This window comes from Eubalaena glacialis, chromosome 13 (genome assembly GCF_028564815.1).
Source record: "Eubalaena glacialis isolate mEubGla1 chromosome 13, mEubGla1.1.hap2.+ XY, whole genome shotgun sequence".
Lineage (NCBI taxonomy): Eukaryota > Metazoa > Chordata > Mammalia > Artiodactyla > Balaenidae > Eubalaena > Eubalaena glacialis.
In genome coordinates this window covers 28325343-28348928 of record NC_083728.1, presented here as the reverse complement: position 1 = coordinate 28348928, position 23586 = coordinate 28325343, and the positions used below count along the sequence as shown (strand labels likewise).

Sequence of the window (23586 nt, the reverse complement as noted above, 5' to 3'; positions counted from 1 at the left end):
AGGAGAAACCAGGAAAGGATTAGAGAAGTAGGTAGGAAGCAACACAAGAGAGTGGTTTGCTGGACACCAGTTTAGAAAGTGTGTCAAGGAGGGAGTGATCCGTTGTGTCAAATGCTGCAGACAGGCTGAGTAAGATGAGGACTGAGAGGTGACCGTGGGGATTAGCAAAACGGAGGTCACTGGTAGCGTTGACAAGGGCAGTTCCAGAGGAGAGGTGGAGAGTGAAAGCCTGACTGAACAGGCGGAAAGGAATGGGAAACAGTTGGCAAACCTCTCTAGAAGTTTTGCTGTAAAGTGAAGCAGAAACGGGAGGGTAGCTGGATGGTAAGTGGTCACTTTTTTTAATAGGAGAAATTAAAATATGTTGGTAAAGCGATGAGAATAATACAGAGGAAAGGGTGATGGAGAAAACGGGGAGAATTGCCCGGGTAATATCTTAGAGAAAATGAGTGAGGACAGGATTCAGTGCACAATTGTAGGAATCGGTGTCAGTAGGCAGTTTACACATAGTCTCAGGAGGGAGGCATGTAGGTGGGTAAATGAAGTGATGTGAAATTGTGAGTTTACTGAGCCCCATGATTTTCCTCGTAAAATAGGAAGCAACGTCATTAGCCAAGAGTAAGGATGGAGAAGGAAGTGAAGGAGTTTGCTGAGAGGAGAAATATGACATAATTCTTTAGCATGATAGGCTGGGCCAGCTGAGGGGAATTTGAAACCACGATGAGAAAAATGTGGAGAGCGCTACTTTTTCCCTTGCGATATTAGTTCCTCTAGGCGCTCGGTAGTCTGCGTCCGTTTCCTTGGAGACCAAGACAGGCAAGAAAGCGGCAGGTCTCGCTGGGAAGTTTGAGTGGCCTTGGTTACCGCGCGACCCACGCTGAGACAAGGAAGTTGGAGAAGCCGAACAAATAGGCATCCCAAAAGATCGGGTCCCCAAGGCCTCCGGACTCTTCTTCCATTCTCCCTAATGGCGCGCGTCTTGCCGAAGTACGTAAAAGGCGTATGGAGGGGCGGTGGACCGCGCATGCGTGCGCCCAACCTATCTCTGGCTGGGTCCTCGCCGGGTGTTGTCCCAAGGTCTTTTGACCCCGCCCTCCCCCCAGCCCTCCCCCCCCCCCCCCCCGCCCTTATCTCCCTAGAGCCGCCTCTCCCTCGAGCTCTCCAGCTCCTGCTTGGCTTGTGTCCCTAGTGGGTGAGGTTTCGGCTTCGAGACCCCATGCCAGTTTCATGTTTGCTGCTTGCATCCCGTGGGTTGGGAATGATGGGAGTTCTTTCCCGCCCCAACACTTTCCAGACTCAACCACGCTGGGATTTGCTCCACAGTCCCCCAGTTCCAGGTTCTGGTGAGTCCAGGAGGGCTAGGGAAGGTATGTGGGTGGGGCTTGCTGACCCTGGGCTTGCAGTCAGCTTGCTCCAGGCCCGGCTCTGTCACGCATTTGCTGTGGGACCCAGGGCGTGGTTCTGAAGCTCAGTTTTCTCACCACCTATCAGGATGTAAGGGTGTATTATACTGCTCTCTATTTATCTCTGATTGCTTTCCTGTTGGGTCTTTTCCATGCCTTCTGTTTCTCACAGTTCTTAGCACCTCCTAGCCGATGTGCTTAGTAAATTCTGGCTGGCTGCTGAAAAAGTGATAGCTAACACTTACGGAACACTTACCACATGCTTTACAAATATCATCTTTTGGAATTTTTGCACCAACCTGTGGAGGTAGCTTTTATAATTAGATCCAGTTTACAGATGAGAAAATTGAGGCTCAGAGAGGTAAATCCACTTGATCAAGGTTACAGATATCTGTAAGGGGGGAAGCTGGGATTTGAGCCCATGAGCTGTGTGACTGATTTGTGTTATGTCTGGTAGGATTATGTTCCATGGCAGCAGTCCAAGCAGAAAGCCAAGCCATCTACTCTGCCTCCAATCCCACGAACTGTCAACACTAAGAAAAGCAAAATGAAGACCTGGACTACCGTCCAGCCAGGTGGGCAGAGGCACTTGGGTGCTGGTGGAGTTGGGGGCAGGATGGAGTGGATGCTCTTGGCCCTTGGTGACAACATTTATATCAGGGTAGGCTAACTGCTATAACAAACAATCCCCAGATTTCAAGTATTAATACAGAAACGTATTTCTCATTTATGTCGAAGTACGTTTGTGGATCTAGCGGGGAGGGAGTAATCTTTTTCACATGATCATTCAGGGATCTAGGCTCCTTCGCCTTGTGGCAATGACATTTTTTAAGGCCTTGAATTCCTCTGCTGGGTACGTTTGTATCCAGCAGAGAGAGAAGAGAGAGAGCAAGAGTATGGATGAATCTGTGGGTAGTTCTTTTTCAGGGCACAGACTTGAAGTGACACACATCACTTCTACTCATATTCCAGTGTCCATAACTCAGTCACATGCCTACCCTTAACCACAAGGGAAGATGGGAAATATAATCCAGCTGTGTGTCCAGGAGGAAAAGAAAACAGGGTTTGGTGAACTTGGGATAATCTCTGCCACATCACTGTCATGCCTTCCAGGGGAGTTCTGAGGCCTTGGCTCAGGCAGACATGGGTTCAAACCTTGGCTCTGCCATCTACTCTCTTGGGAAACTGAGAGAGATGAATGAGTTTTTGTTTTCTCATTTGTAAAATGAGGACACTAATACTTACCTGATAGGATTGTTGTGAGAATTAAATGAGAAGATCTGTGTAAAGCATTGTTATTCAGACCCAACACTCCTTTTAATGACAAATATTACAAATATTTTGTAATATTCCTTTAGTATCCTGAAATAAACTTCATAGATAATATAACCTACCTACATATATAATTTTTAAAAATTAATTTATTACCATAACTGTAAAGGAAATGGAAAGTTATTTATAGTTAAATAAAGTATATTTCAGTATGTAAATGCTCAGGATAGAGTCCACTAGAAGACATTAGAAAGTCATCAGAAGCTTACTCATAGATGTGGAGTCATGGTGAACATAACAGTTGCAAATGCAGAGTGACACACGGTGGGAAATCAGGGACTCAAATAAAATACCAAGAGGGATTTTTCATTGCAACTGAGATTTCCAAAGTGGTGCCCATCTCTTGGTAAAGTTCTAAACAAAAAAAGCACAATTTTCCCTTGATTGTAGCTGCTTTCTTGGAAAATTCAGCGTTATAGTAAAACCCTGAAAAATATTCTTTGTGGCTATATGTAAAACAGAGTCAGGTTCTGGGATCAGATTGTTATAAATAGGGGTTTTACCTATGTCATATCTAGTAGGACTTAGGAGAGTTATGCCGGACAGGAGAATTCTATGTTCTATGGGGTTGTCCTGTTCTGGGGGATGTCTCGTGTCTCTGGCCCCCACCTATAGATGCCAGTTGGGCCCCCAATGAGAACCCACAGATCTCCCCCTGCCAATGTATCTAAAACACCCCTGTTGAGAGTCATTGATATAAAGTGATGATCACAAGACCTGGTGGTAGTGACAGAATTTTTGTCTTTGGTCCTAGACCCTATTCAAACAGCATCTACAAGGAAACTCTTGCCCTTTTCTTTCACTGGGGAAGCGGTGAGGTATGTAACAGACACAACCACAACCAGAACAAGAGCAGTTACCATATACCAAGCACTTGCTATGTGCTAGATACTGTTCTCAACACTTTACACCTATCACTTCATTTAATCTTCCCAACAACCCCATGAGGTGAGTGCTGTTGTTATCACCTCCTCTTACAGATGAGGAACCTGAGGCACAGACAGGTGTAACTCCCAAGGTCACAAGTAGGAGGGGCACATCCAGGCTGTGATATTTGGCAGTTTGGCTCCAGGACCCACAGTCAACCACTGGAGAAATGAAGTAAAAAATGAATATAAAATGTAAAACAGTAAAACTTTTAGAAAAAAACATAGGAGAGAAAAATCTTTGGGACTGATGGCCAAGTGAAGAGTTCTTTAACTTTACATGAACAGCTGGATCCATACAAGAAAAATGAAATAAATGGACAAGTTGGACTTCATCAAAGTTTAAGACTTTTGTTCTTTTAAAGACTCTGTTAAGGGTATGAAAAGACAAGCTACAGACTTGGAGAAAATGTTGGCAAACCACATATCTGACAAAGGACTGCTTTGTAGAATATATTGGGAACCCTCAAAAGTCAATAGAAAAACAATTCAGTTAGAAAATGGGCAAAAGACATGAAGAGGCATTTCACCCAAAGAGGAAATACACATGGTAAATAAGTACATGAAAAGATGTTCAACATCATTATCCATTAGGGCTATGCAAATTAAACCACAATGAGGTGTCACTGCACACCTATCAGAATGGTTAAAATGAAAAATAGTAATAACACCAAATGTTGGCAATGAGGAGAAACTGGGTCATGCATACATTGCTTGTGGGAATGTGAAATGGAGTCACCATTCTGGAAAAGAATGTAGCAGTTTCTTATTAAACTAAACACACATTTCCCATAATGATCCAACAATTGCACTCTTGGGCATTTGTTCCAGAGAAGTGAAACTTATGGCCACACAAAAACCAGTGCAAAAGGATATCCAAAAGGATAAAATACCTAGGAATAAACCTACCTAAGGAGACAAAAGACCTGTATGCAGAAAACTATAAGACACTGATGAAAGAAATTAAAGATGATACAAACAGATGGAGGGATATACCATGTTCTTGGATTGGAAGAATCAACATTGTGAAAATGACTATACTACCCAAAGCAATCTACAGATTCAATGCAATCCCTATCAAACTACCACTGGCATTTTTCACAGAACTAGAACAAAAAATTTCACAATTTGTATGGAAACACAAAAGACCCCGAATAGCCAAAGCAATCTTGAGAAAGAAAAACAGAGGTGGAGGAATCAGGCTCCCAGACTTCAGACTATACTACAAAGCTACAGTAATCTAGACAGTATGGTACTGGCACAAAAACAGAAATATAGATCAGTGGAACAGGATAGAAAGCCCAGAGATAAACCCACACACATATGGTCACCTTATGTTTGATAAAGGAGGCAAGAATATACAGTGGAGAAAAGACAGCCTCTTCAATAAGTGGTGCTGGGAAAACTGGACAGCTACATGTAAAAGAATGAAATTAGAACACTCCCTAACACCATACACAAAAATAAACTCAAAATGGATTAAATACCTAAATATAAGGCCAGACACTATAAAACTCTTAGAGGAAAACATAGGCAGAACACTCTATGACATACATCACAGCAAGATCCTTTTTGACCCACCTCCTAGAGAAATGGAAATAAAAACAAAAATAAACAAATGGGACCTAATGAAACTTAAAAGCTTTTGCACAGCAAAGGAAAACATAAACAAGACCAAAAGACAACCCTCAGAATGGGAGAAAATATTTGCAAACGAAGCAACTGACAAAGGATTAATCTCCAAAATTTACAAGCAGCTCATGCAGCTCAACATTAAAAAAACAACCCAATCGAAAAATGGGCAGAAGACCTAAATAGACATTTCTCCAAAGAAGATATACAGATTGCCAACAAACACATGAAAGGATGCTCAACATCACTAATCATTAGAGAAATGCAAATCAAAACTACAATGAGGTATCACCACACACCAGTCAGAATGGCCATCATCAAAAAATCTACAAACAATAAATGCTGGAGAAGGTGTGGAGAAAAGGGAACCCTCTTGCACTGTTGGTGGGAATGTAAATTGATACAGCCACTATGGAGAACAGTATGGAGGTTCCTTAAAAAACTAAAAATAGAACTACCATACGACCCAGCAATCCCACTACTGGGCATATACCCTGAGAAAACCATAATTCAAAAAGAGTCATGTACCACAATGTTCATTGCAGCTCTATTTACAATAGCCAGGACATGGAAGCAACCTAAGTGTCCATTGACAGATGAATGGATAAAGAAGATGTGGCACATATATACAATGGAATATTACTCAGCCATAAAAAGAAATGAAATTGAGTTATTTGTAGTGAGGTGGATGGACCTAGAGTCTGTCATAAAGAGTGAAGTAAGTCAGAAAGAGAAAAACAAATACCGTATGCTAACACATATATATGGAATCTATAGAAAAAAAAAAGCTTCTGAAAAACCTAGGGGCAGGACAGGAATAAAGATGCAGACGTAGAAGATGGACTTGAGGACACTGGGAGGGGGAAGGGTAAGCTGGGATGAAGTGAGAGAGTGGCATGGACATATGTACACTACCAAATGTAAAATAGATAGCTAGTGGGAAGCAGCCACATAGCACAGAGAGAGCAGCTTGGTGTTTTGTGACCACCTAGAAGGGTGGGATAGGGAGGGTGGGAGAGAGACGCAAGAGGGAGGAGATACGGGGATATATGTATATGTATAGCTGATTCACTTTGTTATACAGCAGAAACTAACACACCATTGTAAAGCAATTATACTCCAATAAAGATGTTAAAAAAAAAAAGACGATGTGGTGTGTATACACACACACACACACACACACACACACACACACACGAATACTACTCAGCCATAAAAAAGAATGAAATAATGCCATTTGCAGCAACATGGATGGACCTAGAGATTACCATACTAAGTGAAGTGAATCAGAAAGACAAATATCATATGATATCATTTATATGTGGAACCTAAAATATGATACAAATGAACTTATTTACAAAACAGAAACAGACTCACAGACATAGAAAACAAACTTATGGTTACCAAAGGGAAAAGGTGGGTGTAGAGATAAATTAGAAGTTTGGGATTAGCAGATACAAACTACTATATATAAAATAGATAAACAACAAGGTCCTACTGTATACCATAGGGAACTATATTCAATATCTTGTAATAAACTATAATGGAAAAGAATATGAAAAGTATATATATATATATATATATATATATATATATATATGTATAACTGAATCACTTTGCTGTACACCAGAAACTAAGACAACTTGTAAATCAACTGTACTTCAATTTAAAAAAGTGAAAAAAAAAAAAAGTGCATGAAAGTTTCAGAGTAGCCTTATTCATAATACCCCCAAACTGGAAACAATCCAGATGTCCTTTAATGAGTGAGTAGTTAAACAAACTGTGGTACATCCATTCCATAGCATGTAGTACTGTTCAGCAAGAAAAAGGAAAGAACTTTTGATACATTCACTAACCTGGATGAATCTCCAGAGAATTATGCTGAGTGAAAAAAGCCAATCTCAGAAGTGACATACTGTATGATTCCATTTGTATAACCATCTGGGAATGACAGAATTTGTAGAAATGGAGAACAGATTAGTGATTGACAGAGGTAGGGTGAGCATGGAAGGGGAGGGAAGTGGGTGTGGCAATAAAAGGCAGCATGAGCGATCCTTGTGGTTGTGGAACTGTTCTGTCTTTCAATGTCCTGGTTGTGATAGTGTACTTAGTTTTGCAAGATGTTACGGTTGGGAAAAATTGGGTTACGGGAACATAGGATTTCTCTGCATTATTTCTTAAGTAAATGTAATCTGAATTTATTTAAAAATAAAAAATTTAATTACAAAAAAGATAAATCAGGGCTACCACCATTAATGAAAAGAAATACTCCTTATTAAAGCGACAAATCTTCCTAAGTATTTAAGTTCAGCTTACAAATGTTATAATTTTTAAAAACCCTTGTGAAGGGGGTTTTGGAGTTGGTTAATTAAATTCTCCTAAATCGTTTAAGCCACCTTTAAAATTTAATATATTCACTTTCATTTTCAAAAAGTTCACTTGTTCTGATTAATAGAACCATTGGGTATTTAATGTAATTCTTGTATATCTAATAAATAAACTTCTAAATATGGATAATCTTATGTTCATTTAAAAGTTGTGGTAATTTATACACATTTAATAAGAATGTATTAAACCTTTCAACTTAAAACAAATCTAAATCAAAATCTCACTTACACATTTTAAATTAGAACCACAAAATTAATCTATTAATCACTCCATCTCTCAAACAATGCAATTAAATACCAGATACATACAGATAATTCATAACTTTAACACAAAATTACTCTAATTTACTTTGTCACTTCAACACTTAATACTAAATTAAGGATATTGATCCATAAAAGAAATAATATTTTTCAAAAATGAACTGGGTTGCACCTCCAACAGAGATGTTGGCGGGGGCTGACAAGGCAGCAGCAGCGTTTGTGATGATCTATGTGATTTGCCTCATAACTGCGCAGGACGCGTGGAGAGGAAGCAGGGATTCTCAGAACATGCCCTCCAAATGCCTTTTTCTGATCTGAATTATTTTCGTGTACTTCTCATCTGGCAGGACCACAGCTTTTACAGGTATTCTGGAGACAGCTGGTTAGCATTTTGCACAGCTCCTGTGCCTTTATCTGATGCTGTGGTCCTGATCCCAATTCTCAGGTCATTGGTAATAACAGTGACAACTAGTAATTTATATTTAGCACTGAATATGGGTTAGGCACTATTCCAAATACTTTATAGTAACTTCTTATTTAATTTCACTACAACTCTGTGAGGTAGGCATGATGATTATTTCTGTTTTACAGATGGGAAAGCTGAGGGACAGAGAGGCCATGTGACCTGCCCAAGGTCATATAGCTAGTAGAAGGCAGAATCCAGATTCAAACCCAGGCTGTCTGGTTCTTTAGTTGTTGCTGTTAACCTCTACCCCTTCTGAGCTTGCCACCGGCCAGCTTGGTGGGAGAGATTGGGGATGTCTGGCCATCTCCTGCTGCTACCCCTCTCCTCCCCTCTGTTCAATCCCACAGTCACTGTGGTATGTGGAAGTCTCCTAGGCTTCTCTGTCCTTTATAACAAGGCTCAGGGCTTCCCCGGTGGCGCAGTGGTTGAGAGTCTGCCTGCCAATGCAGGGGACACGGGTTCGAGCCCTGGTCTGGGAAGATCCCACATGCCGCGGAGCAACTAGGCCCGTGAGCCACAACTACTGAGCCTGCGCGTCTGGAGCCTGTGCTCCGCAACAAGAGAGGCCGCGATAGTGAGAGGCCCGCGCATCGCGATGAAGAGTGGCCCCCGCTTGCCGCAACTAGAGAAGGCCCTCGCACAGAAACAAAGACCCAACACAGCCAAAAATAAATAATAAATAAATTAAAAAAAAAAGAAATAACAAGGCTCAGAGTGGGGCCTGGGAGCTAACTGATGGATGTGAGCTTCATTCCTCAGTCTCACTGTCGTACATTATAAGGACGTGAGTGGATGGCATTGGGGTCTCTCATGGCTGGTGCATCCCCTGGGACCTGACCCCAGATCTGCCTCTACCCTCACACTCTCTCTGTCCTTTCCTATACCCTAGGGCTGCAATCCAAGCCCACCTTGTGGATGACAAGCCAGCCGAGGAATCCACTAGAACTGCGCAGAGGAAAATTGGACTTGGGGAAGACACAGACCAAAATCCGACTAATGAGAGTATGAGGGGCATCTTTCCACAGGCACCAGGGCCCAGGGCAGGGGGCGGGGGATGGTGATAGCAAACATGCACTGAGCACTTCATGGATGCCTGACTTGACTCCTCCTCCTCACAGCAACCCCGTGGGCACGCTTATCATCATCCCTCTTTTACAGATGGGGAAACTGAGGTGCAGGGAGATGACACAGACCACGCAGCTAGAAAATGCAGTACCAGGGGTCAAAGCCAGTTAGGCAAACAGCAGTTCGCCTTTGTTTTTGTATTTTTTGGCCGCGCTGCAAGGCATGTGGGATCTTAGTTCCCTGACCAGGGATCGAACCTGCGCCCCCTGCATTGGGAGCACAGAGTCTTAACCACTGGACCACTAGGGAAGTCCCTTGCCTTTGTGTTTACGACTCAGGAAAATGATCAGAATCACTTTTTTTTTTTTTTTAACATTAATGACTGCAGTGCATTAAAACATGAAATATATGAACATTTATGAAAGAACAAATAAAACCAACTCGCTGTTCACCTTTGGAGGATCCCAGGGAAACAAATCACTAATTTTTTTTTTTTTGACTTAAAACAATAGAAATTTATTGTCTCACAGTTCTGGAGGCCAGAAGTCCAAGATCAAAGTGTTGGCAGGACCGTGCTCCCTCTGAGCAGAATCACTTTTTATTTTACTGCATTAGGAACACAATTTAGTGGCTTGTTCATTTTAAAATTTCCAGTAAATTAGCCTTTCATGGAATACAGTGCATCTTAAAGCGAGGCTTAGGAGCTTACTATTAAAAATTTTCACATCAACTAATAGAACTTTTGATAATTGATTTTCTTACCATCCATTATTTTTTTATGGCTTCTGAACATTGTTTCAAAGTATTTGAAATGACTAGAAGAAGAGGGGGCTTTTGTGTCCATAGGAGAAAGTAAAATACCAAATACTATAAATACTACAAAATACTATAGAAGAACTCTTAACTTCTTCAGGAAAGTTTTTAATATGATCAGTCAATGAACAATGACTGTTATATAAAGAAATAGGGAAAAATGTATTTGCCTTGAAACCTTTTTTTTCCTTTAACCTTCAATTTTGCAAAAATGGTTTAGAGGCAGCCCTGCATTTGTAAAGTAGGAACTCATATTTCTGATGTTATTTTTATCCTGACTTTAGAAGGGTTTATGTGTTTTTGTTTGAAACATGAACTTGGACAATTGGCTCTAAAACTTGTGCTCCTAACCAGTTCCTAATACTGTCTCTTGTAATCAATCATTCATTTGTTTAGTCAACAAATATTTGAGCACCTACTATGTGCCAGAGCCTGTTCTAGGTGTGGGGATTCACCAGTGATGTGGCCTCTGACCTTAGGGAGCTCACATTCTACTGGGGGAGACAGACAATAAGTAAGACAGATAAAAACGTAATACGTGTAGTGAGGGTAAGAGCTATGAAGAAGTGTAAAATAAGGTTAGGGGCTAAAGAGGCACAGAGGAGGGAGTGGCCATGACTGTTTTAGGAGGGTGGTCAGGGAAGGCTGCTAAGGTGGTGACATCTGAGGGGGAATGTTCCAGGCCGAGGAACTGGAAGTGCAAAGGCCCTGAGGTTGGTGTGAGGTCAGTGATGGGCCAGGTGATGAGGAAGAAAGATGGTGGGCTGTGGGGGGAAGGAGATAGCTTGTATACAGCCCTGTAGTCCATGATTAGGCTTTGTGTTTGTGTAGAGTAAGGCAGGAAGACCCTGGCGGATTCTGAGTAGAGTGGGGATATGATCTGACTTAGATTTTCACAGGAGTCCTTGGGCTGCTGCTGCTGAGTGCAGAACAGGCTGTGGGGACAAGGGGGAAACAGAGCAAGGGAGCAGAAATGACTCAGTTGGTTTGTTCTTGGATATGAAGTAGGATCCTGACTCTGCCCCTCAGCCTTAGGACAGTCACTTAGTCGATCAACAACTCCTGAGAGAATGCCTACGATATGCCAGGCACCAAGCCGGGTGTTGGGGACACAGCCGTGAACACGGCCCTTAGAATATGTTCTATGATGAAGCTTATACTTTAGTGGGGAGACACATAATAAATGAATTAAAACCCCCAAAGAATAGTACTCATCAGTTTATTCAACCCATACTTATGGAGCTCCAGGCACTGTCCTGTGTGCTGGAGATACATACAGCTGTGACAAAACAACAAAAGCCCCTGCCCTCCTGGCTGTAAAATTCTAGTTGAGTAGACAGACACGAAACAAGATAATAAGAAAAACATGTTATGTTTGGTAGTGATGAGTCCTAGGAGAAAAATAAATTGGGAAAAGGGGAGACATAATTACAAACTGTAATTTTGTAATTACAAATTGGGTAAGGGTCAGGACCAACACAAAGCAGGGTTTCTACCCTAGAGCTGGTGGTCAGGGAAGATCCATTTCTAGAGCAGAGGTCATTAATTCTACACTTTATCAGAATCACTGAGTGGGGCTCAGTGGGCCCGAGACTCAGAGACTGGCATTTTTCACAAGATGCTTCTGGTCCCTGTGGGCCATATTTGGAGATGTTTTGGTCTGGAGATGTGAAGGCAAGATGGTGGAGTGGCTAGGAGCCCAGACTTCAAGGACAACGGCTGTGCGATGTGTGACCTTGGGTAAGGTACTGCATCTCTCTGACCCTCAAGTTCTGCTTCCCTAAAGTGGGGATAATAATAGTCCCAAGTGAGGTAGTGCATGAGAAGTGCTTAGCATACTTTAGAGTTCATAATAAGTACTCTATGCATTTGCATTATTACTCATTATTGTGTGAGGAATATGGGAGCTGAGGGCTAGGAAGAGGTAGTTTCTAGCAAAGGACAGAGAAATGAGGAAGAACAGAAGGAATAAAGAAGAGAGCGCATAGCCTGGCAGAGGTGGAGAGTGAGAACCGGTGACAACGGTGACTAGTCACTGAGTGTGTGAGGTGTGCCACTAAGCGGCTTGATTGTGAATATTACCTCATCTGTTTTTTATAGCAGCAGCTCTCTGAAGCTGGTATTAGTTTCTTAACCTACAGAATGAGTATAGCAGGGTTCTGGGAGGCTAACTAACTCGCCCAGGTTCCCTTAGGTGGGAAGTGGCAGAGCTGGCATTTGAACCAAGGTGTGTCGAGGCCTAACATCCAAGTCTTGATCACTGTGAGGTTCAGCCACGCCTTGCAGCTTTAGGCCTACTCAGTTCCTCTTCTTAGTGTAGTGGAAAGATTGACATTGGGAGTCAGAAGTCTGCCTTTCGAGTTCCGGTGCCACTATTTCCTGGCTGTGCAACTTTGGGGCAGTCATGTAACCTGCCTGAACACCCACCTATCAGTAAAATAGAGCTGGGGAACGTAGGGTTGTTGGAGGGTAAGCTGATACCCTGAGCCACCTGCTGAGTGAGGAGCCCTCAGCAATTGTTCTTGTTGTTATTATTATTGTAGGTTATGTGTACCTGCTTGGGGGACCTTAGGCAAGTCCCTTAATCCCTTAGAGGCTCATTCTTTCCCCAGGGGCTGTTGTGTTGTATGAAACAGTCCTCACTCAGCTCAGCTGCCTGACGAGAAATGGTAGCGATTATCATCCATTCTGCCTCTCCTGCTTCTTCTCGAGACAAGGCCCGTCTCCTCGGCCATCTTCTTTCCTACTTGGGCGTTTTCTATTATTGCTAGTACTATAGTTCATCGATTCTAAGAAGCCATTGATAATAAGGCGTACCTTTATCTTAATTACCCACTAATAAAATATTTGTCAATTAGACTGTAACACGCCACCAACTGTAAGATATATCCCCACCTCAGAGTGTAAAATTATGGGAAAATGGGTGTTTCAGAAAGGATGAAATAATTCAAGGTGCTCTGACCCGCAGACAATGGGGAACCGCCGCCCAGCTCGGGTGGCATTTACCAGTCGAGGCCGAAAGGGGGCGGATTGCGGCGGGAGGGAAGTGGTCCCTTGGCTCCCGGAGGTTCCGGCCAGCTCCGCGCATCACGGAACACTGCCCCCCTTCCCTGTTCCTCCGCTTGCAGACGATGCTCAGGAACCGACGAACCGCGCACCAGGAGCTCTGCAACCACGAGGACTTCCTCACCAAGCTCTGTGGGGAACTGATCAAGACCATCCAGGACATGGAGGACAGCTCGGCTCTGAAAGTGCGGGTGATGCTGCAGCAGCAGGACGTCTTCACGGTGAGCCCCCCACCGTGGCCCCGCAGCCCTGCCTCTGCCCTGCGTTGCGGTCCAGCCCGCGACGCCGCCCTCCTGAGCGCTTGGGCGCCCTCTCCTGCTTTCTCCCGGCCTCTCCCGGCCCGTTGCGCAAGCTGCTTCCTCCATGTGGAGGATACATCTCTTACACACTCCGCGCCCCCCTCCCCCCCGCCCACCTACCTGGGCTTTGGAATCAGACTGGGGGTGGGGACTCATCCCCATCAGCACTTATTAGCTGGAAGACTTTGAGTTAACCTCTGAGCCCTGTAAAACTGGGGCACAACAGCACCCACCCCGAAGAGGAGTTGTGCCTGGCACACAGTATGTGTGGGGTTGGGTTTGGAGACTCCTCTGAGGAAGTGCTGAGTCCTCTGACTGTCTGTGCTTTGGCCGCACCAGTGGAGGCTTGGGGTGAGCTGACCCCCCTCCCCACCCCCCACTCCCACAGACCATCGCTGACATCTGGGAGTACTCAAACAAGAAGAAGCTGCACCAGATGAAGTGTGAGCTTCAGGAATGGGAGGAGAAGGAGGAATCCAAGATACACAGTAAGAATCCCTGGGGCTGACTCCTTGACCCTCGCCTGGCCCTCTGGGGAGGTCAGCTGCTGGGCATTCCCCTTGCACCTTCCTTTCGGAAACCATCAGGCCCATCACATCCCTTCTGAGGCCGATGGGACTGCTAAGATGCACAGCTGACAGCTTACTTATCAAGCACTTAGCACTTGCAGGCCCTATGTGCTTTGTTTTTATGGGCTCACTCTCCGTCATTCCGACTACCTGTAAGGCAGGGAAGTTTTTCTTTTCTCCCATTTTACAGATGAGACAACTGAGGGTAAGGGAAGTGAAGTAGCCTGCTGAAGGTTATACAGCTAGGAGCCAGCATCCAATCCCAGCCTCCCTCTTTCTTGCCAGGGTCCCTCTGGGAGTCAGTGGCTGGGACAGGTCACTGGCCACAGACCTGCTGAGCCTGTGGTTTCTTTCCCCTGAGCAGACTAGAAGCCTTCTGAGGGGAGGGGCGGTGTGTCAGGCAGCCTCAGACGCTGGGGATCCCCTCCATGGAGGGTGGCAGGATAGACTGTCTTAATCCTGCCCTGGTCATGTCTTGGGAGCCAGTGTTGCCCATTTCACTGGGCTCATTGCCTTGGGAGCATGTGTATGAGGGGACTGAGGTCCAGAGAGGGAGGGTCTTGGTGAGGGTCATGCAGTGTCAGTGGCAGAGCCGGGGCTTGCCTAGGGATCTTGCACTGGGATAGTTTCTTTCCTACCCAGCATTGCCTCTTCTCCTGTGAAGGTAAAGAGCTCTCTAGGGGCTTAACTGTCCACCACCTCCCAGCCTTGTGTGAACTTGCTTCAGCCCAGACCCCAATTCATTGGTTCTGGAGAGCTTTGCCTCTTGGGTCTCCCCAGAGGGGTTCTTGAGGGAGGATCCTGCCTTCTGTCCCTCCTGATCTCTTCAGACCTGGAGCAGCAGGTGGAACAGCTGGATGCCAAGATCGAGAAGGTCCACGAGAAAGTGAGCTTCGTGAGCACTTACAAGGACCGTGAGTATGCCATCAAGTCGGTCCAGGTTGCCAACCTTGTGCGCCAGCTGCAGCAGGTGAAGGACAGCCAGCAGGTAGGTGAGCCCATGGCCTTGCCTCGCCAGACCATGTGGGAGGCAGGGCTGGTGGCCAACACCCTCCTGCTGACCCCCAGGATGAGCTGGATGACCTCAGTGAGATGTGCAGAATGGTCCTGGCGTCTATGTCCAACCAGATTCAGAATAAGAAAAAAAACCTTCTGAGGTCTCTGGTGGTGGTGAGTAGCCAGCCACTGTGGCAGGTATCCAGGTCCTGCCCCCAGCCCTGCTTTTTTCCCTGTCCTCTGCCTCCAGGCTCCCCACACACCCACCATGCTACCCAGTGCATGGTAGCCCCTGGGGCCAGACTTGGGGGCCAGACCTCTCCTTCCTCTGCAGAAAGTCCAGCATCCTCATCAGGAGGCGCTCCTGCGGAAGACTTGGAATGGCCGGGCCATAGTGAAATACATGGACAAGTTCCGAGAAGTGAGTGGGCAGCAAAGGTGGTCGTCACCCCTGTGCTAGAGCAGGAGGGTGGGTGGTCCCCAGGACCTGTGGGAGTCAGACTTGTCCTGATCTGGCGCTCATGAGGTCTCTGACTCTGGTGTTAGCCTTCCTCCTTGGCAGTGACATTAATGCCACTTGTCATTCATCTGAGAAGGGGATTCGTGCTGGCCTAGGGTTTGCCTCATTAACCAACACCAGCAGCCATGACCCATCAGCAACATCACCAAGCATCACCACACGACCATCACTTTAATTTCACTACCCAACCCCGGTCTTCACCTCTTAATTCTTGTCATTGACCATCACTCACGACCAGTGTTAATGAAGTCCACCATCACCACCCTCTCGCGGTAATTTTCGTTATCTTGCACCTTCATCAGTTATCCGAGTGAATGGCCTTCATCATCTCCACCAGCCCCCATTAATTCTCACTGTCAAGCGCTGCCACCCATTTGCAACCTGTCTCCATTCTCCACAATCCCCTCACCCTTTCCAGCACCATCAAACATCGTCAGTAACTTGTGAGCCAGCCCTGCCCTGCACAGCGAGGCCCCCCCCCACCTCTGGAGTCCAGAAGTCCCAGTGACAAAAGTGACAAAGCCCAGGCCATTTCCATAGATGAATGAGGAATAATCCTTGTTCATTTTGCCCTTTTCTCCCTTTGGTTGGGGAATGTTTCGTTTCTCACTTTCCCCTGCTCTCCTCAGTTTATAGACCATTTTGAGGAGGAAATACCCATATTAAGGGCTGAGATGGAACAGCTCCAGTTTCAGATCTGGGAACCCCGAGAGATTGTATTTGCGGACATTCTGCTTCGGAGATCCAAGTATGTGATCCTTGTGTAGCTACCTCTTAAACTAGCCATGCTCTGGACTCGAAGAAGCTCTCTGTTCTCGGGGAAGGCAGCCTGGTGGAGAAGTCAGGAGGCTGGGTTTTTGCCTTGGATCTGCCACTGACTGTGTAGCAGATGTGACCTTTCCCATCTTTGGGCCTTAGTGTCCCATCTCTGCACAGCAGGCTGAGTTAGGTAATCTCTCTGGACCGTTCCAATTCCAGATTCCACGTTTCAACCAAGTGGGTACATGCCTAAGCTCCTGGGGTGTTCAGGAAGACAGTGTTGAGTGGGGTGGTCGGCTCCAGAGAAGAATGGCCTGGAAGGCACACTGCAGGGAGAGAAGGGTGTTCTCTCTGTGGGGCAGAATTCTGGGCCCCAAAGGAAGGACTTCCCTCCTTCCAAAACCAGTTCTCTGCCTGCCCTCCCTTGGGTCAGGCCCTCTGGGTCTGAGGGTGAGGATCCCACCAGGCCATGCCTCTCTATGTGGGGCAGATCTTACCATCTGCAAATTATTTTTATTCTTCTTAGCTTCTATGTCTATCTCTTTCTCTTCCTCTCCCTTTCCTTCCTCCTCCTCTACCTCCTATTCTTCATTCTCCTCTTATTTTCCTTAAAAAGTACTGTCAAATTTATGATGTGCCTATGGAGTGCCAGGCACTGTGAGTGCAAGCAACCCTTGGCTCTGCCACCATGGAGCCAAGGAGGGGCCCAGACATTAATCGATAACGAGCCACCGACAAATGTCCCGTTGCAACTGACCCCAGAGCTGCTGAAGGAGAGGTATGGATGTGGCCCTGGCAGAGTGTAGCCCGGACAGAGAGGAGTCTGGAGGGTCAAGAGAGGTTTCCCTGAGAATGTGACAGTTTAAACCAAGGTCTGAAGGATGATGCATAGAAGTTCACTGGGCAAAAGGGGCTGAAGGGGGAACTGAAGGAAGAACGTTTCCAGGTGGTGGTGCTGGCGTCTTGGGGGTGTGGTGAGTAGGCACCGTTGTCCTTATCTGAGCTCTGAACACATTGAAATAAGACTGAAAGGGGCAAGGCAGACATGGGCCAGACTCTCACTTTCATTCTGATAAACCTGATTTTAGAGAATGTATCAACAGCTTCTATCTCCAGGTATGTCGGCTTCTGAATACTGAACCCAGGATTAGGCAAATCGGGCTCCTTGGTCAGCTGTGTTGCAGCAGAGGAGAGTGTAGTCCTTGCAGGCTGCTCGTTGCTGAGAGAGAACAGGGCAGGGCTACCCATGCCCCATCCTATTCTCCAGACTCACTGTTCAGGCCGTTGTACCCCTTTCCAGGGGCAGAGTGAGTAAAGAGAGGCCAGGAGCAGTATGCCTGTTGATGCCCTTCCATGGGCAGGGAGACACCAGGAATGGGAAGAAGCTTTCTCCTCCTAACATGTGGGAATAGCGCATCCCTAGGCAGAGCTTCTCCAACCAGAATGTGCACAGGAATCACCTAGAGATCTTGTTACAAAGCAGATGCTGAACCAGTGGGTCTGGAGTGGGGCTCAGGAGTCAGCATTTCTGAGAAGCTCCTGGGTGAGACTGATGCTGCCAGCCCCTGGCTCACAAGCCGAGCAGTGAGGCTGTGGAGGATGTGTGGTAGGAGGGAGCTTGGTGTTTACCAGGAGCCGAATGAGGCTGGAATGCAGAGTGATGGGGAGGGTAACGGGGAGGAAGCAGGACAGCTCAGCCCCTAGGAACCTCCATGTAGGGCCCGGTAGACCGAGGGAAGAGTTTGGTACTTGACCCTGAAAGCAAAGACATTTTAAGCTGAGTGGTGACATCAGATTTGCATTCCAAGAAAAGTCGCTTTGAAAAGAGGGTGGAGAAGATATTGGAGAGGAGCCAGAGGAGCTGCTGGGAGTCTGGTTGGGTGTGAGGGCAGTCGTGTGTGGAGGCGGTGGTTGGGAGTGGCTTGGCCAGGGTGGGTGGCAGAAGAGAGAGGAGAGGTGGATGGAGTGGAGAAGTACTGAAGAAGGTAAATCCGTAGCCCTTGGTGATATTTGGATGTGGGAAGTCAAGGACAGGGAGGTGTCAAGAATGACCCCTGGGTTCTGGCTTTTGTAACAGGGTGGGTAGTGGTGCCCGATCCAGAGAGAGGGAAGGCTGGGGCCGGGGGGTGAAGGATGCTTGCGCAGGTCAGTCAGCAGTTGACTGGGACACTGAGTTTAATTTGCAGAGACCTCAGCGTGGAGCTGTCAGGTAGGCAGTTGGGGGTATGAGTGTAGATATCAGAAGACAGATATTGACTGGAGATGGAAATTTGGGCATTGCCAGTACAGAGATGCATTTTTTTTTTTACTATTATTTTGAACAATTTCAAATATACAGAAAAGTCGAGAGAGTATTATAATGAATACCCAGTTACCCATCTAGATTTAGAAATAGTTATATTTTTGCCATATTGGCTTCATCTTCATTTCTTCCTTTTTCTTTCTTCTGAAATGTTGTAAATTGCAGACATCCTGACATTTCATGTCTAAATACTTCAGCGTGCATCAGTATGTACCATGAGAGTGGGTGAGAGAATTGGGAGGGAGAATGTAATCCTGGAGCCTTGTAAATGTTCGTGCTCGTCACTGAGATGGGAAAATAGTGCAGATGGGAACCCACTGCTCTTGCTACTTTTATGGAAAGAATAATGCCTGTTATTTACTGAGCACTTATTACATGCTGGCACGGTCTCATTTAATCTTCCATCAGTGACTGAAGGTGGACCCTCCCCACTTGCAGATGAGGAAACGAGGCTTGCCTGGGGTCTGTCACATAGTGAGTGCTTGTTACATAGGTGCCCAGTGAAGCCCAGAGGCTGAGAGAGGAGAAGTAGTGTGCTCAAGGTGACACAGAGTTAGGCTTCCCAACCAGTCATCCTGACTCCAGAGAGAGTGTTCGTCCTGAGGGGCCCCAGCACTTCAGAGCTGAGCTCCTGTTCCCTCTTGACCTCAGAGCTCTGTGGGGCAACATGAGCCCTGCCAAACCAGTTCCTTTTTCATTTTGACGTGTGTCTGTGTGTGTGTGTGTGTGTGTGTGTTTGCTGTAAGGTCACAGGTTGTGTTTTGGGCTCCCCAAGCGAGTACCGGTGTTCTAAAGTACAGGGCTCCTCTGAGGCCGTGCTCCCCTACCTGCAGCTCTGGCGCCCCTGCTTGGTGTCTCACAGCCCTCTTTGCTTTTTCCTACCAGGTGCACCCCTGACATGGACATCGTCCTCAACATCCCTGTGGAAGAGCTGCTGCCCTTCTAGATGGCAGGGCCGTGGGCCACCCCTCCCTCCCTGGTCTCTTCCCCACACCTAGAGCCTTGAGTTCTCTCCTTCCAAGACCACGTCCCCATTCAGACCCTGGTCTGCAGTTCCTTCCTTCCTCATACTCCCTCCCTCCCTCCTTTCCTTCCTTCCGTTCTTCCTTTTTTCTTTCTGCTTCCTGCGTCCCCCTCTCCCTCCATTCTTTTGGTTGGTGCTGCTACTTGAGCCAGGTAGGAATTCCTAGTCAAGTCCTTTTTACCAATAAAGCTGGGTTTGCCTTTGCTCTTTGCCAGTGCCTGGGGCTTCCTGAGAAGCCTAGGTAGGAATGGATTTTGTCTTAAGATTAGGGATGGGCAACTGTGCTGCCTGCATCTGGGGCTCCAAACTTCTTGAGAAGTGCTGGAGCGCCGCCCCCTGCCTGAATCTCCATGGTTCTGTGGCTCCGGGCCACCCCCTCCCTGCTGCAGTGGGACTCCAGTTTCCCACCTGATTTGTGCCCAGACCTGTTGAGGGCAGTTCCGGGGTGGAGGGGGCATTCCTTGAATTTGATACACCTGGGAACTTGCTGGACCTTCACGCTGCTGGCCATCTCTTTTCCAGTCCAGCCATCTGTCTGTCCACCGCTTCTACCCCAAGGGTGTATGGACGTGAACACCAACTCATCCTCAGGTGCCTAGGCAGGCACTGTTCCCTGCCACATACTCTTTCGCGGTGGACTTAAGAGGGGTGCTGCCTGGACCCCCCTCAAGCAAGGGCTTTTGCTCCGGTTACCGGGAGGGTCACTGGCAGGTGGCCTCCAGCTGCCAGTGCCTTTGGGGTTTGCCTTGGCTGCAGAGAGCCGGGCCTCTTCCCACCTTCCATGATGCTTAATGTGCCAACACCAAAGGCTGTTCTGGCTCCAGGGCTCCTTGGAGGGTTGGCTAAAACTGCCCCTGGGCCTGCACTGCAGCTTGACTCCTCCCTCTGCCCAGCCCTGTGTACCTCTCTCTCATCCCTCCTTCAGCCGATCCCAAGGACACTCAGTAGTCAATGTCCTGTACCCTATGTTCTGTCTCAGAATTGGCCTCCCTGGGGACCCAGACTGCTCCCACTCCCAAGAGCCTCTGGCCGCTCACAGATCCACTCTGTGTGTTGGGAGACTTTCGGTTACAGGTAACAGAACATCCAAGTCAAATTGGCCCAAACAATAAAGGGCTCAGGTACCTAAATATTCTAGGTGAGGTGAGGCTTTAACCAGAAATCAAGCGACAGCACCAAGGACCTAGTTTCTATTTCTCTACTTTGTTCTCCAGGGTGTTTCCTCTTGCTGAGGTCGGCACTCCCTGTGGTCCCAGTATGGCTGCCAGCACCTCCTGGGGTGTAGGATTCCTTGTTCTTGTCCTGCTGGAAATAGAGAGTGTCTCTGTCCCAGAACTTTCAGCCAAAGTCTTAAGATTGCTATGACTGGACAGGCTCATATCACATGCCCACCGGGAACCAGCCTAGGAGGTGGAGAGTGCCTACTAATTTAGTCTAGATCAGTGCTGGACCCCTAGAGCAGGGGAAGGGGTGGGTGGGGGGGAGCACATGACCCAGGCTAAGCCAATAGGCACCCCCAGAACCATATGGATCTCCAAACAGAAATGGACAGCGTTGAACATCATAATAGCAAATGCTTATTAGCTAGAACTTACTTATGCTTTACGTCTATCAACTCATCACATCCTCACAGGAACAACCCTAGGAGGTAGGTATGTTAGCATTTCAGTTTTACAGATGAAGAACCCAAAGCATGAAGAGGTAAAGTGACTTTTTCGAAAGTCACCAGGCTAATGTCAGTAAGTGGTGGAGAGAGCTGAGCCGCCAGGTGTCATAGGAGCCAATTAAGACAAGTCCAAATTAAAGTAACAGTCAGGCTTCAATCGTTCACTTCCACATGTAAGGAAGAGGCTAAACTGGAGAAGCACTGACATCCCTTCCTCGGATTTTCCCCTTGGAACGAATGGCACCATCCCGTCTGGTGGATCCACCCTGGGTATGCTCTCACTGCTGGGGGAGCCCCGAACAAAAGGCTCCTTCAGTTTTATGGACCTGGGGGCCACAGGGAGGGGGGATTGGGGTGGGGAAGGGAGTGTGGGAAGGGCTAGGAGCAGGAAGGTCCTGACTCCTGAGGCAGAGTGGAGACGTGTCTTCCAGGTTTCCCCCTCTCCCCATAAGGGTGAGGCACCTGAGGAGGGCCTCGGCCGAAGGCAATCCCCTTCCCACTAAAGGTCTCTGAAGAAAGCTGGGATAGGAATGCAGGTTGGGACAGGGGCTTAAGTCCTTGGCTGTGACCCACTGAGAGACCGCGTGCGCTGGCGGTGTACCACACTGGTGTGGGGAGGTTAACCCTCCCTGCCAGGCCTGCTGGGGAGAGCCTCTGTAATGGCCTACGGTTGTGCCTAAGAAATTAACAGATACACACTACTATATATAAAATAGGTAAACAACAAAGACCTACCCTGTAGCACAGGGGACTATATTCAATATCTTCTAACAACCTATAATGGAAAAGAATCTGAACAAGTGTATACGTGTATATATGAATCACTTTACACCTGAAATGAACACAACACTGTAAATCAACTGTACTTCAATCAAAAAATACTTAAAAAATCAGACATAGGTTTTTGGCCAGAAGCTGGATTCCTTATAGTGAAGGGATGACTGAGTTCTGAGGAGGAAAACCAAGAAACGACATAAGAACACCCAGATTCCCTCACATCACACACAGCCATCGTGCCTCCAGATGTGACAGAGTAACCCCACACGTGCACAGCTGTACGTGGATGTGCTCCCACTTTTCAGAGCTGCACGTGGGTTGATCCTCACATGTGCAGGTATCGATGCATATGCACGCGGATACACACCAGGACTGCCTTCATCAATAAAAGAAGGACTGACTGCGTGTCTTGTCAGGAATTCTCTGTATTAGTCAGCTTTAGCCCCAATAACACTGCTGCATGAGAAGCAACTGCAGAACGCAGTGGATTGCAGCAGTAAGAGTATTCTTTACTCGGGGTCCTCAGGTCGACTGCACTTTGACTGAACTCAGCTAGGCTGGTTGGGTGGCTCTGCTTTAGGTTGCGGGTCAGCTGGGCTTGGCTTCAGACTGTGGGTTAGGCTCAGGGGTGCCCTTGGGCTCTGGGACTATCTGGGGTGTGCTTTTCTCAAGGAGGATCACAGGAGCAAACGAGTCAGGCCCACACTTAAGACCTCTGCTTGCATATGTGCTAGCATTTCACTGGGCAAAGGAAGTCACAGGTCCAGGTCCCAAATCAATTAGGCAGAGAAGTAGCTCCGCCCCCGCACCTCCCCTTACCCGCCCATGGGAGGGTAAGGGGAGTGGATGTTTGCTCAACAGTAACCCAAACAATCGTGCTTTTCTGCCTATAGAGGCAGGGACTGAGCTCCTGGTATTAGTTTTCTATTGCTGCTGTGACAAATTATCACAAACTGAAATAAAACAACACAAATGTATTATCTGAACTATCTGCAGGTCAGAAGTCTGACAGATCTCAGAAGGCTAAAACCAAGGTGTCAGCAGGGCTGTCTTCTTTTCTGGAGGCACTAGAGGAGAATCTATTTTCTTGCCTCTTCCAGCTTCTAGAGTCTGCTTGTGTTCCTTGGCTTGTGGGCCCCTCCTCCACCTTCAAAACCAGTAACTGCAGGTTGAGTCTTTCTCCCATCACATCACTCTGGCCTCTTCTTCTACTTTTAAGGACTGTGTGATGACACTGGGCTGACCAGGATAATTCAGGGTACCCTCTCTTTTTTACGGTCTGCTGATTGGCAACCTTAGTTTTATCTGCAATCATAATTCCTC

At 46.8% G+C, this 23586-nt stretch overlaps 1 protein-coding gene across 7 annotated transcripts; it reads left to right on the top strand.

Moving 5' to 3' along the window:
• Positions 1–263: 263 nt before the first annotated feature.
• On the top strand, positions 264–20023 carry C13H20orf96 (chromosome 13 C20orf96 homolog). Of its 7 annotated transcripts, XM_061208211.1 has the most exons (12): positions 264–324; positions 766–987; positions 1295–1343; positions 1861–1978; positions 9297–9409; positions 13414–13572; positions 14039–14138; positions 15050–15207; positions 15288–15389; positions 15550–15636; positions 16365–16483; positions 19682–20023. In XM_061208211.1, the coding sequence occupies exons 2-12, from the start codon at positions 968–970 to the stop codon at positions 19740–19742; spliced, it is 1086 nt and encodes a 361-aa protein (XP_061064194.1). In that variant the 5' UTR covers positions 264–324; positions 766–967; the 3' UTR covers positions 19743–20023. The 7 variants fall into 7 exon arrangements, with proteins under 7 accessions (XP_061064194.1, XP_061064196.1, XP_061064200.1 ...); XM_061208213.1 differs by lacking the exon at positions 16365–16483; XM_061208216.1 differs by lacking the exons at positions 264–324; positions 766–987 and adding an exon at positions 1059–1077.
• The last annotated feature ends 3563 nt before the right edge of the window (positions 20024–23586 follow it).

Bases quoted from the DNA above. Each gene is read 5' to 3' on its own strand.
- C13H20orf96 (XM_061208211.1), top strand. From the start codon at position 968: ATGGCGCGCGTCTTGCCGAA. The intron at 9,410-13,413 runs GTATGAGGGGCA...CTCCGCTTGCAG, and splicing joins CCAAAATCCGACTAATGAGA to ACGATGCTCAGGAACCGACG. The intron at 15,637-16,364 runs GTGAGTGGGCAG...TGCTCTCCTCAG, and splicing joins ACATGGACAAGTTCCGAGAA to TTTATAGACCATTTTGAGGA.